The 15795-nt window shown below is 48.4% G+C and overlaps 7 protein-coding genes; 5 read left to right on the top strand and 2 right to left on the bottom strand.

The window, feature by feature from the left end:
- Window positions 1-251: 251 nt before the first annotated feature.
- Window positions 252-1136, top strand: FFUJ_12988 (uncharacterized protein; the record flags this gene model as incomplete). The annotated part of the gene is made up of 1 exon (XM_023575620.1): window positions 252-1136. One exon carries the CDS (start codon window positions 252-254, stop codon window positions 1134-1136), a length of 885 nt encoding a protein of 294 aa, XP_023428903.1.
- Window positions 1137-1524: 388 nt separating this feature from the next.
- FFUJ_12987 (related to ankyrin 1) lies at window positions 1525-7412 on the top strand (the record flags this gene model as incomplete). XM_023575619.1 has 11 exons in its annotated part: window positions 1525-1615; window positions 1674-1758; window positions 1810-2044; window positions 2095-2154; window positions 2207-2272; window positions 2328-2558; window positions 2629-2767; window positions 2814-3248; window positions 3300-5456; window positions 5504-7010; window positions 7058-7412. The coding sequence occupies 11 exons, from the start codon at window positions 1525-1527 to the stop codon at window positions 7410-7412; spliced, it is 5361 nt and encodes a 1786-aa protein (XP_023428902.1).
- A 156-nt stretch (window positions 7413-7568) lies between these two features.
- On the bottom strand, window positions 7569-8816 carry FFUJ_12986 (uncharacterized protein; the record flags this gene model as incomplete). Its single annotated transcript, XM_023575618.1, has 1 exon — window positions 7569-8816. One exon carries the CDS (start codon window positions 8814-8816, stop codon window positions 7569-7571), a length of 1248 nt encoding a protein of 415 aa, XP_023428901.1.
- A 1074-nt stretch (window positions 8817-9890) lies between these two features.
- Window positions 9891-10394, top strand: FFUJ_12985 (uncharacterized protein; the record flags this gene model as incomplete). The annotated part of the gene is made up of 1 exon (XM_023575616.1): window positions 9891-10394. The coding sequence occupies one exon, from the start codon at window positions 9891-9893 to the stop codon at window positions 10392-10394; it is 504 nt and encodes a 167-aa protein (XP_023428900.1).
- Window positions 10395-11022: 628 nt separating this feature from the next.
- Window positions 11023-11840, bottom strand: FFUJ_12984 (uncharacterized protein; the record flags this gene model as incomplete). XM_023575615.1 has 3 exons in its annotated part: window positions 11023-11495; window positions 11544-11610; window positions 11658-11840. The coding sequence occupies 3 exons, from the start codon at window positions 11838-11840 to the stop codon at window positions 11023-11025; spliced, it is 723 nt and encodes a 240-aa protein (XP_023428899.1).
- A 1006-nt stretch (window positions 11841-12846) lies between these two features.
- Window positions 12847-13410, top strand: FFUJ_12983 (uncharacterized protein; the record flags this gene model as incomplete). The annotated part of the gene is made up of 1 exon (XM_023575614.1): window positions 12847-13410. The coding sequence occupies one exon, from the start codon at window positions 12847-12849 to the stop codon at window positions 13408-13410; it is 564 nt and encodes a 187-aa protein (XP_023428898.1).
- Window positions 13411-14280: 870 nt separating this feature from the next.
- On the top strand, window positions 14281-15435 carry FFUJ_12982 (related to SAM-dependent methyltransferases; the record flags this gene model as incomplete). Its single annotated transcript, XM_023575613.1, has 1 exon — window positions 14281-15435. The coding sequence occupies one exon, from the start codon at window positions 14281-14283 to the stop codon at window positions 15433-15435; it is 1155 nt and encodes a 384-aa protein (XP_023428897.1).
- Between the last annotated feature and the right edge of the window lie 360 nt (window positions 15436-15795).

Here is a 15795-nt window from a genome sequence, read left to right as displayed (position 1 = left end):
CTTCTTGGGGGCATCCACTTAATTTCTGATTATTGGCTCTCGAACCGCCCAAATCCCTCCATGGTCAGCATGTGCCACTCGCTGCGGGGCGATATGACCTTGTTGCCAGGTACCCTTGCAGGTGTCTCCTAGATCGAAGAACCTTGCAAGCGAGAGGAAGGCTTCGTTGGAAGATAAAGGGTTGGATTATCGCATAATGAATCAGGCACCCAAAGCAACTGCTCACAGTATATATCAGAAACTTAATAGCGATGACAACCTCACAGGATTATGATCAGACAGATGAGCCGCTCTTGGTCTTCGAAACACCGTTGGAGCACCAGGTCATCGGTGAAGATGACACTGTACGAACTGAAAATGCCTCGATGAGTGACTGGGAGAGACGCAACATCATTGAGCGCACCAGCGGCAGCATCCATACTCGCGTTGAATTGCTATCCGTCATTCATGGATCCTACAACGAAGGAGGAGACAAAGCCACGCTGATGGTCTTCCGTTTCCGCTTTGACCCCCAGAAGAGCTCACGAAGAGTCATCCGAGCCAAAGTCGAAATCGAGTTCTCTACCACGGACGATTCGTATCTCGAGGTAGATGCCATCGCGCCTGAGGAACGCTGGACAGTGGTACCGACCACCGACACCGAGACGACAACACGCAGTGGCCAGTTAAACCTAGGTGCTTCAGGCGTACCATTCCTCGAGGCCGGTGCTTCAGCAAGCTTGGAGAAGTCGTACACCAGGGATGTCAGTGGCGCAACCACAATTACAGGCAGCATCAACCTCGGCAGCGGGAAGAACTCGGGCGATTCTACAGTAGCAGCGTGGAATCTGCAGGAGAACGAGCGCCGTAAGACGGGCGTGCCGGATTCAGTAACGACTGCGATTCTGGTGCGACGAGCTGGCGATGAGCGCTTTAACGCTGAGGTTACACTGCAAGCTGACGTTGACTGGGTCACTGGGTGGGAACGCAGGCTTTCGAAGATTCCATTGGATGATCCGATTCTTTTCAATCCCAGAGAGACAGGGGGGTCTGGCAAGAAGGGGAGGTCTTACGGTGCCAAAGACTTGGCGAGTGTTGATTTGAACGAATTGTGTAAAGTGAGGATGGCAGTTGAGGCACCATTTGCCGTTAAATAAAGCTCTGGAATTGAGATTTGGTGATAAATACAGTCAGTCTGTGGGAGCAATCATTCTACCAACCCATTCCTCGTAGCCTCACTGAGTCACAGACCATCCCGAATCGGCCCGTGCCCACCGAAAGGCCCAGGGTAGGGATATGCATGTCAGATGCAGGGATCATGGGGATATCTGCACCTCGCAAACTAATCACACTGATTATCTGCAGCGCCGCCTGGAAGTATGACCGTGCCTAGTGTGCTTCCCCCTCTTTGGAAGGACAATCTCTTGTTCAATCTTTGCGAGGCTCTCGTAGTAGGCTTTGACTGCCCGCGATACTCGATTTGTGTTATTGGCGACAAGCCTGATCCCAACCAGCAGAGCTGGACGCTCTTTTTCTGTTGTGACCATGGTCGAGATAGTGGTTCCTGAGGCGGAGAACCCAGTTTTGGAGATCCCGACAGCAGTGGATGAGAGCGGTGACCAGCAGTTTCAGAAGTGTAAGTCGCTTGAAAAAGTCCCATTGTGAGTGAAGTATACACTGACAGCTTTGCAAAGTCGGTTTGAATGTAATCCAAGACGGTGACCAGGAACCGAGCCCCGACGATGCGTCAAATCATGAGATCCCAGTTGTTCCTTTTGAGTGAGTACTGGTAATCGGTTCCTGAATAGTACTGACTATATGGCTCTTTAGTGTCGTTCTTATTCATGGAATCTATGGTTCAAGTCCAGATTCGTGGACAATGGGATCTGACTCAATATGGATCAACAAAGCCCTTGCTGGCGCATCAGAGAACAAAGGACGAATAATGTCCTACGGCTATCATACAGATATAGAGGCTGGGAGATACTACACGCCATGCGGCGTTTATCAAGAGGCAGAAGCCTTATTGGAAGCTCTCCGAAAGCTTCGGACATCCGAGATCACAGTTTGTCAACCTGGTTCATTTTCCTGACGCTACTAACTCATGTCTCGAAGGAGGCTAGACGACCCATACATTTCTTTTCTCATGATGTTGGAGGGACTATCGTGAAGGCGGTAAAATCACTTATAGAGTGGCTTGAACGAGAACTGCAGCTAATCGATGTAGGCGCTGGCGATGGCTTCTAGCGACCAAGACAAGTACGCTGATATACTGTATTGTACACGTGCTTTGGTGAGAAGTTCAGGTCAGGTGTATTCTCTGGGTAGCGCTGACTGAGGGATGATAGTATTTCTTCGGCTATCCACACAGATATTCCTCTGTTGGCCTCTTGGAAGAGGCTGTGCTGCGATTGACGGCCCAGCAACAGCAGAAATGGTCAGGCCATACGGTCGGGTATGCCAAAAGTCTCACAGAGACTATCACCAAAGTGAACGACGCGTTTCTTGGGACCCAGATGCTTACTCAGGTCAACTTCATCAACGTGGTTTCTAATCGCCACTTACACCCAGCACAACAGGTTCGTGTATAACAGCTTGGCAATATGACAAGATCTGTGGGGTTACTGGTTGCTAATTACACTGACAAAGGTCTTCCCCCTCTGCATGTCCATCATGGCCATTCCGTTTGAGCGAGTGGTGAAGATGGAGAAATCGAACTGTGATTTGATCCTTGCCACAGAAGATGGGTACCACCCGGTGAATGATCTCCCGGACGGAGACTGGCTTAGTAAGTTATTCATTGACCAGAAGACAATCGTTAACATTGTTGCTAGTGGGAGACTTGACAGACGACCAGCATGTCGCTCTTCGTAAAATGATCAGTCAAGCCTCGCCAGTTCAACCATATCAAAAAATCGACGAAGACTGGCACAACTCAGATCTCCTTGAATTACCAAAGCAAAAAGAAGCACTCATAATGCATATGAGATGTTCTTCTGATACGGAGGCAGAAACCGAGAACGCAAGCTACTTTCTGGACAAGAACAGAAGCGGCATATACGATCCGTTGCTGTACATGAAGTTTGACGCTCATGATACCCGGTTCAACAACTGTGACGCTATGCTGCGGACATTTATCGCACGATTCCTAAGCAACAGAATGCAGACTGGCAGTTTTGTGAGCAGACCGTTGGATACATTTGTCAGATGCGAAGCGCTGCACCGAACAAATTTGTTTAGCGAGCTGTGGGATATGCAGGGCACAAAGGGTAAGAAGAGCCAGACTGGAGCGAGGAATTCAAGAAGCTAACTTGCTGCAGCTCTAAAGGCTGGTTACTACGTCCTGGGATGTCTTGATGAATGCGACCAGTCTTCGATATGGTTTCTTTCCGAGATTCACAAACTTCTTTCCAGGAGCGAAAATTGTTTCAGGATGTTGATAACCACGACAAAAGGAACGAAAGGAGACATGGATATTGCCTCTATGTTATCCAAGTTTCCTCAAGAGCTCGTTAAGACTATCGAGTGCCGTCCCAAGAAGTCTGTGTCATTTCCTGTCAAGACCAGAGCATCTCAAGTCATAAGTCAGCTGGGGGCCTGTGCTGGGACTGACCTGCATCAAGATGTACAACGCATACTCTCAAGTTATGAAGATGACTATAATCTGAGCGAGTTGGTCGTTGAGTGGCTCGGATCAGATACGGAGAAAATCGCTCGTGCCAAAACACTGCTCGACAAAACCCTCACACCAGCTCTACTCTTTGCAGAGATACTAGGAGACATTACTGAGGCTCTTCGGCCCTGGGCCAACTTTCTGCTGTCTTGGCTTCTGGTTTGTTATAGACCTCTACTATATGATGAGTTCTGCCGCGTCTCTGATGTTGTGTGGTTTCATTTAAGGGGGAGTGAAACTACACGCCCAGCTTCAGTGAATATCCTACGCCATTTTCACGGGCTGATCACTTCTGTGAATGGAGAGATCAGATTTAGACACCCGGCTACCCGCTCATGGTTTAAAAGCCACAGCTCTACTAGCAGTGAAGAGTTGTGGTATGATATGTCTGAGACTGGCTGTCATGAGAGGGTGCTGCAGACTTGCATAGCCTATATCCAAGATGCCGCTAGGAGGCCAGAAGATGCGATCCAGTCTATTCCATATATTCTTGAATTCTGGCCCAAACACTGGCATATGACAGGGAAATCCGAAACAGAAATCTTGGACTTGTTTGAGAACGACTTATTATTTCGATTCTGGACCAAATCACTTTTCGCTTTATCCAATATTCAACTGAAGCCTTCTCCAGCACATGTCAAAGCTCTCCCTGTTGCAGCTCACTTGGGCCTTGCTACTGTTGTAGAAACGCTTCTCGAGAGAAACGAAGACCTGGTCGATGAGAGAGGTCAGGCATTGATTGAGGCTTGCAGAGCGGGACACGATGTAGTCATCAGGGATCTGATGGGCTCATACCCAAATGGTATCGATGTTGGGGATGAGAATCTGCATGAAGCTGCCAGAGTTGTCAGCCTATCATACAACGATGAAGCACTCAGGGAGCTTGTCAAGGGTTTACCTGAGTCTCTCAAAGCCTCCCTGAAAGCAGAAGAGTCTGAAGAGAAACTCGAGGTAGTGGAGAATCAGGAGAAGAACATTCCCCAAGAACATCCATCGGAAGAGGTGACAAGAGACGATCAGGAGGCTACAAACCCTGAGCCTGATGAGCCTACTTCAGACCCATACGATTGGCTTATGATGCCAATGCACAGAGCAGTCAGGTCAGGAATGATTGATGTTGTCACTAAATTACTCGAACTGGGAGTAGGGCCTGAACCCACAAAAGGCACGACCCCTAACGGCAGTAGCTTCATCTACACAACATTGATCAACTCCCATGTGAACATCGCCAAGCTCCTTGTCGATGCAGGAGCCAGCCCATCGGCTAAGAATGTGCAGGGGTATACTCCGCTGCATGTAGCCGCCCGGTGGTCTTCTGGTGAGACGGTCGAGTTCTTACTCTCATGCGGTGTTTCCATAGCGGACAGAGACTTGGTGGACCGCTCGGCCTTGGAAATAGCTGTTATTTGGGGAGATTTTACTACTCTCGAGGTCATGCTCTCGCGTAAGGACGAGATTGAGCGCATGGAGTATGAGCCAGACTTACACCCAGTAAATCTCGCTGTCGAGAACGAGAATAAGAGGTGTCTGGCGCTTCTTCTCAGCCATGGCTTTAACCCCAACGTTGTTACCCCTAAGGGTGACACGGCGTTGAGGATGGCTATTCAGGCCAGGAGGCTTGATATTTGCAAGATGTTGCTGGAGAGCGATGCTGATCCGGATCTGACGCCCGATAAAGTTAATACGCCCCTGATCCAGGCGATTTCTGAGGGAGACTTGGATATAGTCAAGCTGCTCATCGAGAACAAGGCCACGATAGACAAGCGTGAAGCGCCACCTGATGACGGATGGTCACGTACACCCAGTAAGTATTTGATACGTCTAGAGAACTGCATGACTGACTTGTAATAGTGCAAGTGGCCGTTGACTGGAACCGTCCCGAGATTGTCCAGTATCTCATTGAAAAGGGAGCAGACCCCGATGCGCGAGACTCGGACGGAATCCCAGTGATAGGCTCTGCAGTAAGCGGCGGGCATACAAACATAGTGCAGTGGCTGGTAGATGCAAAGGCAGACGTGAACGTCATCTACCACGAAAACAAAATCACGCTGTTGCATGAAGCCTGTCCCCATCCTGAGATAGTTCGTATCCTTCTCGAGCACGGCGCGGACATCAACAAGGGCAACGCAGACTCACGAACAGCACTGAACTTCGCCATTTGTTCAAACCATCTCGCCACTGTTCAGGTTCTGCTTGACGCCAAGACTAAGCCTGACATCAATGCAGCCTCGATCTACGGAGATTTACGCATAGTAATACCTATTGGATACATTGAGATTGTTGAGGCGATACTGGAAGCTGGCGTTGACGTTAACAATACCAATGAGAACGGTGAATCACTACTGGCGTGGGCTATCAAGCTTAATGCGCCCAGTGGCATGATCCGCAAGATTCTCGAATACAATCCTGACCTGGAAATGAGGGATAAGAAGGAGAACACGGCACTTCACTGCATCACCAGATTCACGACTCTCGAGACGGTCCGACTTGTTGTCAACGCTGGTGGAAGACTAGACGTGTTGAACTCGGATAAGAATACGCCTCTGATTATGGCTATTGGGGCTGAGATGGATGACGTGTTCTTCTATATGCTGAAGAAGGAGCCTTCCCTACTCACGCAGAACTTTATAACGTCTCAGCAAAAGGTCTCAGCCCTTCACGAAGCGTGTAGGTTTGGTACATTGGCTATGGTTCGGTCACTTATAGACCACGACGTGGACATCAATTCATGCTGCGAAGGGCTGTATGGAACACCCCTGATATCGGCAACACTCCGAAGCGACCTGCTATCATGTCCCCTAGCCAGCGACATAATCGCTCTTCTCCTTGTGAACGGAGCCAACCCAAGGACTACAGGGGGCTTATTCCAATACCCTCTCATCTCAGCATGTCTGTCGTGCCCAGCAGATACTATCAAACTGCTCCTTAACTCAGAAACCTCGCCCCAAGATCAGGACTCCCTGGATCGCAAGACAGTCCATCTGGCATGCTATAATTCTCTTACGGTTCTCAACCTTCTGGAAATTCCCAACTCCGACTTTGCGGTCAGGGATGTGGCTGGTCGAGTGCCTTTACACTACGCTGTAATGACAGAGGATGTCGAGCTGGTAGAGGTAGTGCTAGAGCGCTCTGAGAGGGTTGGTGTTGGGATCGATGTGAAGGACGATGATGGTTGGACACCACTGCTCTGGGCTGCTCGTGCAGCACGGATCTGGAATCGACAGCTTGAGGGCGAAGGCTCGGCCAGTGTTATGATCGCATTCCTCTTGAAGCATGGAGCTGACCCTAGTATGAAGGGGTGCGGTGTTGACAGAGACTGGACAGTCTGTGAGGTGGCATACTATCACCACGCCGACTTGTAAGCACTGCCTACTATCCACACTAACAGAAGCTAATGTGTTCCAGCGTCGAAGATTTAATAGATCAAGCAAGTCACAGGAAGATCAGGTCAAGAAAACGGGGCAGTGCTCCAGAGTCTCACTACTGTGATTGTTGTTTGATCGAGTCCCATGGGATTTTCTTTGACTGCCAGATTTGCTTTGACTTCAGTCTTTGCTTCAAATGTTACAGGAATGCTGAAAAGATACATCCTGAACATTCGTCGTTTGTTCAATGTGGAAGTGAGTGGGTTGAAGATGATGTTGCCAAGGATGAGGATGTTCAGGAGATCAGTTTGGATGATGGTATTGGTGATCAGGACGTGCTGTTAGACCTTGAGGAAATACCGTACGAGGATTTCGACAGTGAGGTTTCAGAATAGACTTATTAGCGATTTTGCATCTGATAACGACGTCCCGATTGAACTTGAAGCATCTCTCGGATACGTCGCTTCGGCGGCAGGTCTGTGAGTCTTGTCAGATAGCGTATGCTGTTATGGTGAGCATACTGATCAAACTCAGATCTATTGGTCTATCATTTATACGCTTGAAGATTTTCCTGTATCTGAAACCTCCTTCTGCAGCCACTCCCTCCATCCAGCATCGTTAAGAATATATCTAACTCTCGCCTCAAGCCACTCCGTGTTTCCCCAGAATCCCCACGATGCTTGGAAGCGACACCAATCAACAAGAGCGCACTCCCAATGCCGAACAAGAGTATCCCAATCATAGTCCAAGGGCTCTTTATCAGAAGGCCGGCGGCTCAATAATGTCTCATGGTAGAGATACAATAAAGCCTTTTCACCCCGGTCCATGTCCATTTCTTCAGGGAGGGATGGACAGTCGGTTAGCATATCGAGAGGGACAGAGCATGTAAACAACTTGGCGAGATCACAGACTCCCAGTCCGAGACCGACATATTGAAAGTCGAAGAAGCAGACATCATCCCCCAACTCCGTAGTGAAGAGATTCTCAGACTTGACATCGCCATGAATCAACGTCTCGAAAGGTCGACCAGTTGGTGTGAGGAAGTCAGCTACCACTTCAGCAGTAGACTTATCGGATCCTTTAAAAGGCGCGCAAAATGCATCTGACCACTCGGAGTATGTATCGCCAGCAAGGGACTTGTACTCTGTGCGTCGAGTCGCGAGATAAGTATATCCTCCGTTCAGCCATAACTTGCTTCCCCCAGTTTGCCCCGCATCTCGTCGCTTGAACTCATCCAGAGGAGGGAGGAGGTACTCGTCCAAATTTGCGGGGAGAAATTTCCACGAGTTGCTGTGGAATCTGGCGAGCCATTCTAGAGCAGACTCAACTTGTCGCGGATTCAGAACAGATCGTTTCCCTCCTTCTACAGGAAACTTGACTCTCAAATCGGTAAGAATCGTAGCAGTGAGGCCCTGTAATTCTCCATCTTCATGTTTTGATCTCCAGCTTGAGGTCAGACAGTGAGCTACTGCGACGTCGTCATCCAATTGAGGAGCAACATGTTCGTAAAAATACTGCTCAACGTCGTAACTCAGTATCTTGCGCAGATGGCCTTCATCTGTGGGACCAGGCGGCGGCGATATAAGCTTTAGGATCAGGAAGAACGTATTGTTTGACTCGGCTGCATGCAGGTACTTGCGCACTCTGCCAGCAGTTTCAGCGTCCTTTGGTTTTGCGGTGAGTGCGCAGATATGGCCGTATCCTGCCCATAGCGACTGAATCTCTTGAAAGGATGTGATCTTCAAGCCTGCAGGCTCTAAGAGAACCTTGGCGGCACGTCGGGAGCTTGTGTCTGCCATTTTGGATTTGAAGTGAGGTTATCACGAAGTTAGAGTTAATCAGGTACGCTACGTCATTGAAGCTCAGCTCATCGGCTCGGATTATCATCTCGGAGTGGGGCGACTGAACCTGGAGGCCTCGGTTCGATGGCAATGGTACGTGAAGTTGCAGTCGAGGCGAATCCTCTGCAAAAGGATTGCAATCGTAAAAACACCTACTCAATCGAGCGATATACACGAGGAGGACTTGCCATAGCCTCAGTGATCCCTGTCCTGATACAGAGGATGCCTAGCGAAATGATAGGGCTGAACAGCGACAACTTGCCAAGATCCCGCAAAGGCATGGCGGTGAACATCGGGGAATAAGTAATTGATTGACGTAGGCTATGCACACTACTTGAGCAGCTATTCATAAGGTCCCTATAACTCTCCTTATGAATGGACAGTAGATAGCCACGTCGACGAACTTGGTCAGACTAAGACGGCCATCGCAGAGACGGGCTACCTCCATTCCATCATTTTGAGGATCAATTACCCCTTTGATACCACGCATCTTTTGAAATGCCATAACGGGATGGTAGTGGCTGCGGAAAACAAGCATAATCTGCCACCAAACAAGCTTGTTAGACGAGATGATTCACTCGCTTACCCCTATCCCCCAGGGCTGAGCTGTAAGCAAGGGTTGCCAGTGGCGTTGCAGGGGAATGTCACTGATTATTGGACGACGTGGTTCCTGAAGGATCTCGAGTTTGAATTGGGTTAAGGATAAATATTCGGCTCATTTCCCGATTTTCAGGAGAGTCAATTCTCTCAATCACACATACATACAACACTATGTGGACGTCAACTACTATCAGTCTTCTCGCTGTCGCGCCGTACTTGGCTGATGCGGCAAAAAGCACCACCAAATACTCTACTGAAACTGTCTTTTTACCTCAGAGAAAAACTGGGAGTGCAACAAATATTTACGCCTCCCTCATTACGGAAACAGGCTCAAAGACAGAATATCTCCTTGCTTGCCAGACAAACTTCGGCACTTCATACTCTTGCGATGGAGACTTTCACGGGATTACCGTGACTTACGAAGAGTCAAGCATGAATCTCGCTGTTAGCTCAACGACATACGACTGCTCCCTGGGCTCAGGCTCAGCAGTCTGCGCAACCATTACCGCTACTCAGACTGAATCCGTGCAGTCGCGAACCATTCCTTCGTCGGAGAGTGAACGCTGGATGACGCCTATCACTTTTGTTGATCTTCAGAAGAGAAAGACCACGAGTACCAAATCAACAGCTTCTAAAGCAACAGAGACAGCGAGTAATAAGCTTTGTAAGAGGAAGACTCCTCATGGAAGCTCGGACTCTGGAGACAGTGGAAGCAGTGGAAGTAGTGGTGACGACAGCAGTGGTTCTAGCAGCGGGTCCAAGAGCGGTTCTGGATCTGCTGCCGATGATGATGACGATAGTGGCAGTTCGTCCGCAAGCCCTACTAAGAAGAAGAACAATGACGACGATGGATGTTCGGCAGGGTCTATCACTTCTTGGAGCTGGGGAGTTATGGCTGTTGGGCTGGGTGGTTTCCTTGGTATCAATCTGGTATAAGATGTACCAATCAATGCGCTCGTTTTGTTTACCTCACTTGAACATATTTCTGGAAATAACATATTCACTGCATTACCGCGGGACTTTTGAATGAGGTGCCTGAATTGGATTACACTAGTAGACCATGCTGTGTCTGGTGTATACGCGCCGTCCAACAGTTTTTCTTGTATAGAAAGACGCTAGATGAATCGGATACGTCTCATGTAGATCATATCAAATTCGCTGTTCAAGCCTTTAGCTCCGATGCTCACTGATCAACGCTCACAATCCATCCAATACCGATTTACCAGTAACTGACGCAGCACTCACGCTACATGACAGCACAACAACCGATCTGTGTAAACGTCCGTCTCTGTGCCGGCGGCGGTGGCGGTCCTCTCGCTGGAACGCCAAACTGCGCAATACGCACCGGATATCCCAGATTTCTCCTCAAAAAGTCCAGCGGATCATACATCGGCTTTGTCACCATCGCCAATACCTCCTCATAATAATTCAAAAGCGGCACGAACTGTTTCGTGTGCGTAAAGCATCGTTTCTTGCATCTAGCTGCTGGGTATGCGTCCACAGTACACTTCGTTTGCACCCCATTTCGCGTTCGTTTGCTGAACCAGAACTTTTGGTTGTATCTCTAGAAGTCAATGACGTGCACCTGAAAGTTGTACAGATCATATGCTGCAAGGCTTTCGTACGTCCAGCGTGGTTGCCAGGGACTTTCGGGGCATTCGGCTGTGGGACCGTAGGGATGGGGAACTGTCGAGGCGAGACTGAGATCGATGAGGATGCCGTCGATGTACTGATCTGGTTTCAAGTCGCGAATCACGATCCCCAAAAAATGAAGCTTGTGCAGATCTTTGAGCATTCTTGCGAAGTACTTCACCGCTACCATCTGGTCATACATATCCCGTTGCTTCGAGTCATGGTACGGAGTCATTTCGACCCAGTCTTTGACAATGCCGTAGAGTAACCCGGGCGGAAATCCGTTCAGTTTCTGGGCACCTGCAGCCGCGAGCTTTCTTCGAATCTGTCTTGTTGTGAGAGAAACCCATCCATAGACTTTGACAGCGATGGATTCGGCTTTCTGCTCCTTCAATCTGCCGAAAGCTCGACACTCATTCTCAAAGGGTGAGAAATACTAGTCAAATCCATCACAGCAGCTCCATGATCCTTTATGGCCGTAGATGTCTCTGGTGTTAATGTCCTCTTGAGGGGTGATGAACTGGAAGCTATTAGCATGTTGTATTGAGGGAGTTGATAGCGACTTACGAATTTTATGGCGTAGAGATGGCGGCCGATCCGTGCTTTTACTACAATGCCGTGGGCGGAGTTGACGTCGAGGGCTTTGAGGAATATGACGCTAGGGTCCATTAGATTGCCATCGAAGGGATGGAGCTTTGGCCCTATGTCTTTGGGTAGCCAGGGCTTCTGCTTCACCCAGTTCTTCGCCATGGCTTATGACATGGAGGTGAGTGTAAGTTGGTTGGCTAGCGTGTTGGACGCTGTGAAAGTGAGGGTATTGAGCACAGCAAGGGAATTTGTAGGGGAATTTTGAGATTGACCTTGTGGAGGGCATTCAACTGTAATTTATCCGAGTATCAAGGTTCTTTATCTGAGCGAGCGATATGGAAGATCCATGCTAAGGTGAAGACCTTTACAACAGTCCTTGCGATATATGAAGGATTAAATCCAGCTTTCAAGTGTGGCGACATTGATGATATCTTCCTGAACCATTTCAAGAGTAGCACTCTCATATATTTTGAATCTCATAACTTATGAGCCCTGCTTCAAGGTAAAGTCGTTGATCACCGCGTTTATGGTGACATATAAATTTAAGCTCAACCCGTGGAGCCAATTTATATTGCCACCAAGCACATACGCACGTTGTGATATAAGGTTCTCTATCATGGTCTCAGACGGTGACACATGTCCACAAATCTCAATGATCATTCGGTAGGCGGAAAGCCTTGCCCCCGATCGCATCCTTATCTGAGGAGTTGAGGACTGTATAAAGTCTCATTAATAGGGCTGGTCTCACCTTTCTAGAACACTATGCAAAACTTTGATTGGTTATCACTCTCACAAAAAGGTCTGCAATGACGCAAGTAAGCAATGGCTGCGCCGCTCAGCAGGCACGTGCCATCAAACGCGACAAAAAGATAAGCAAAGTATCTTACTCAAGCGTCATCCGTTAACTTCACCTTACTGACTCATTCACAAATCTCAAGCAACTTAAAATGTCAGAAGCCGTATACTCAACGCCAGAGTGGTATCTCAAAGCCCAGGATCAAGATGTGAGCAGCGACATAGGCCGCTTGACCATTTATCATCTTGGTTTCAAGCAGGCAGCAGAGGGGAAACTAATATTCCCGCCGCTTGACTTTTCGACGCAACCTCAAGCTATAGTTGACGTCGGGACTGCGGATGGTCTCTGGATGCGCGATGTTCAGTCCTCGCGATGAGTAAGCCAGCTCAAGGTGAACATACCTTTCTCGGCACTGATATCAATACTTCTTTCTTTCCAAACACGACTACGCATGGAATCAGCTATGTAAAGCAAGATATCAAGAATCCTCCACCAGAATCATGGCACGAGTCTTTTGATCTCATCAACATGCGCATGATTCTCATCGCCGCTGGTTCCAGCTCAGCTCAACGAGCCGTGGTGAATGACCACATCAAGCTTCTCAAACCAGGTGGATGGATCCAAATCGGCGACTGCGATCGTATCTGTCCAACTCCTGAGACTGAGAACCCGAGATATCACGATATGTTCGCTTGTATTAGAGCTGTTTGCCAAGCCTCAGGTCTAGAACCCCTCGAAGCGCCAAAGATGAAGTCTTGGCTGGCCGAAGCTGGATTGGAAGATGTACACGAGATGACTGCTATGAGAGCGGTTGGGAAGAGAAATGCGGATGAGGAGCTGGGGAGGTTAGGGGTTGGAGCGGACTTGATCATTGCCAAGGGGTTTGCGGCGGGTGCGAAGGGTAAGTCTGGATACGATCCGAAGGGTCACAACTAATCGTGATAGGCTTGAGTCCTTCTTTGAAGCCGTTGCCGGATGAGAAGCTGGATAGCCTTGTGCAAGATCTAGAGACAGAGCTGGAAGACATAGGGGCATACTTTCCCATGCGTTTTATTTGGGGCCGAAAACCATTGTGAAAATGGATTCGATCAAATGGTTGTCGTTGAAGGCAGTGGATATGGACAATGGAATTTGTTATTTTTGTCAAATTTCTCTGTATTGTCAAGTGGTGATGTCTGTCTTGGCTAGTCAATATTCAGACCCCTTAAAAGAAGCAGGACGATACAGGAAAACTACTTCAGTCTACTACAATACAGAAGCCAGGTCTAAGGTAGTCTACAGATAATCCAGCAAGCTAACCTGGAGGCCTGAGATTTCATGCAGCAAATACTTCGAAATATTTAAATCTTCTTCTCACTTAGTTTCCAAGGCGAAAAGTCATCTAAATCCTACAAAATTCTATTGGGTCTGGGCTTTGGTCCCGTGAGTCATGTCAGTTCAATCATGAACTGTCCAACCTTAACCAGGTGATCGGAACCGAACACCGATACGCTAGCGCAAAAGGACCCACATCCATACCGACATTTCAGCACTGTCAGTCAAATTTAGTGCGTGATCCTCAGGCATTTTAGAAGCCCCCGAAACCTTCTAACGCCAGCCTAACAGTGGACCCACGTGGGGACTCTAACTTATCAGCAAGATTTTTTTTTCATTCACGATAGCTTCAAGTTCCGGGCTTAGACCTATTTCAAGATAGCGTCCCGCCACCCACTTTAATATTTTTCTCCTTTTCTTATCTTTTCCTTCTCCCCGGATTCCACTCCCTGTTCTACTCCACGATCTTTAATTATCACAGACTGGGTCAAGATGAGCACCCTCGCGCTGCCGTCGAGCAGCTTACCGCCTTTGTTCACGCTCCCTCAACGCTCCGAGGCAGATATTTTCAACGCGCTGCATTACTTGGCGGCTATTTACTGTCCTTTATCGTTTCCTTTCTCGAAGGAGTTGGGGGATGTGAAGCATGCTTTTGCCGAGGTGGATTCGGGATATACCTCTGGGAACGAAGATGATGAGGGGGAACTGACGCCTGCGACTATTCGGGCGGATGTCCATGAGAAATCCTTTTCTGAGCGCTGGTTAACGGGTCTTATCTCACGTGTTGAAAGTCTTGAGATTTTTTCATCCGAGGAAGCGAGTCAGCGGGCGCTGGACCAGGCGGCGTATATTTTTGAGTCACTTTTCGCCAGTGCCTTGGATGAAGATGACCAGAACTCTCCGTTTTTGAGGGAGTTTTCGTTTGAGGCCAATGTCCCCGGCGTGGAGAAGAAGCAGATTTCTGTTCAACTGAACGACGGACTCGCCGGGACGAATGATACAGATTTTGAAGATGTTGGACTCCAAAGTTGGGGCGCCTCGATCGTTTTTTCGAATCTCATGTGTACAGACCCAGAAAGATTCGGTCTGACAGATCTTGATCCTTCTGAGCATAATCGCATTATCGAGCTTGGTGCAGGCACCGGGCTCGTAAGCCTCGTCCTTGGAAAACTCATTCCCGCACTCGGTATCAACGACTCCAAAATCATCGCAACAGACTACCACCCAGCCGTTCTATCAAATCTCGAGTCCAACATATCCATCAACTACCCCTCCACCTCCCCCGTTCAAGCATCACCCCTCGACTGGGCTGATTTCTCCAACATCGCCCCCTTCGACATCCCAGCAAACATGCTCTTCGCTACAGATGTAGTATACGCTCCCGAGCACGCACGCTGGCTGCGTGATTGCGCAACACGACTTCTCTCAGATGATGGTGTTTTCTGGTTGTTGGTTACGATACGGCCGAATGGGAAGTTTGCGGGTATTGGAGATACTGTTGAAGCTGCTTTTGCGGAGAGGGATAGATTGCGGGGGAAGAATGGGAGGAGATTGGATATTTTGGAGAGGCAGAAGTTGGATAAGAGGAGTGGTGTTGGGAGGGGTGACGAGAGTCATTATGAGCTTTTTAGAATTGGTTGGGCATAGGGATTTGTTTTAAAAGGATTTGTGTTAAGCGTGGCATGATAGAGGAAGATAGTTTTCTGATAGATTTAGATAGCATCATAGACATGACATTAGATTAGACGTCAAGACTAATTTTACGATCCACAATAGTTGGTCTTATTCACAAGTTAATAACTCTCTGAATCGCTGAGAATAACGAAAGAATGTGCCATAAATCGTTTTCAGACTTAAATCCGAGCATAGTACCATGAGCAGATATAATCTGGTATGAGAGCCTCAAAACTGCTGGATGTAAAGACAGTCTCTTGTCAAGGGAACCTGACGGAACTAACTAAAGAACTCATCTAGCTTCATTTCCTTCAGAACCACTCTTTCATTCTG

This window comes from Fusarium fujikuroi, chromosome FFUJ_chr04 (assembly GCF_900079805.1).
Source record: "Fusarium fujikuroi IMI 58289 draft genome, chromosome FFUJ_chr04".
Classification (NCBI taxonomy): Eukaryota; Fungi; Ascomycota; class Sordariomycetes; order Hypocreales; family Nectriaceae; genus Fusarium; species Fusarium fujikuroi.
This window is presented reverse-complemented; position numbering and strand designations above follow the sequence as displayed.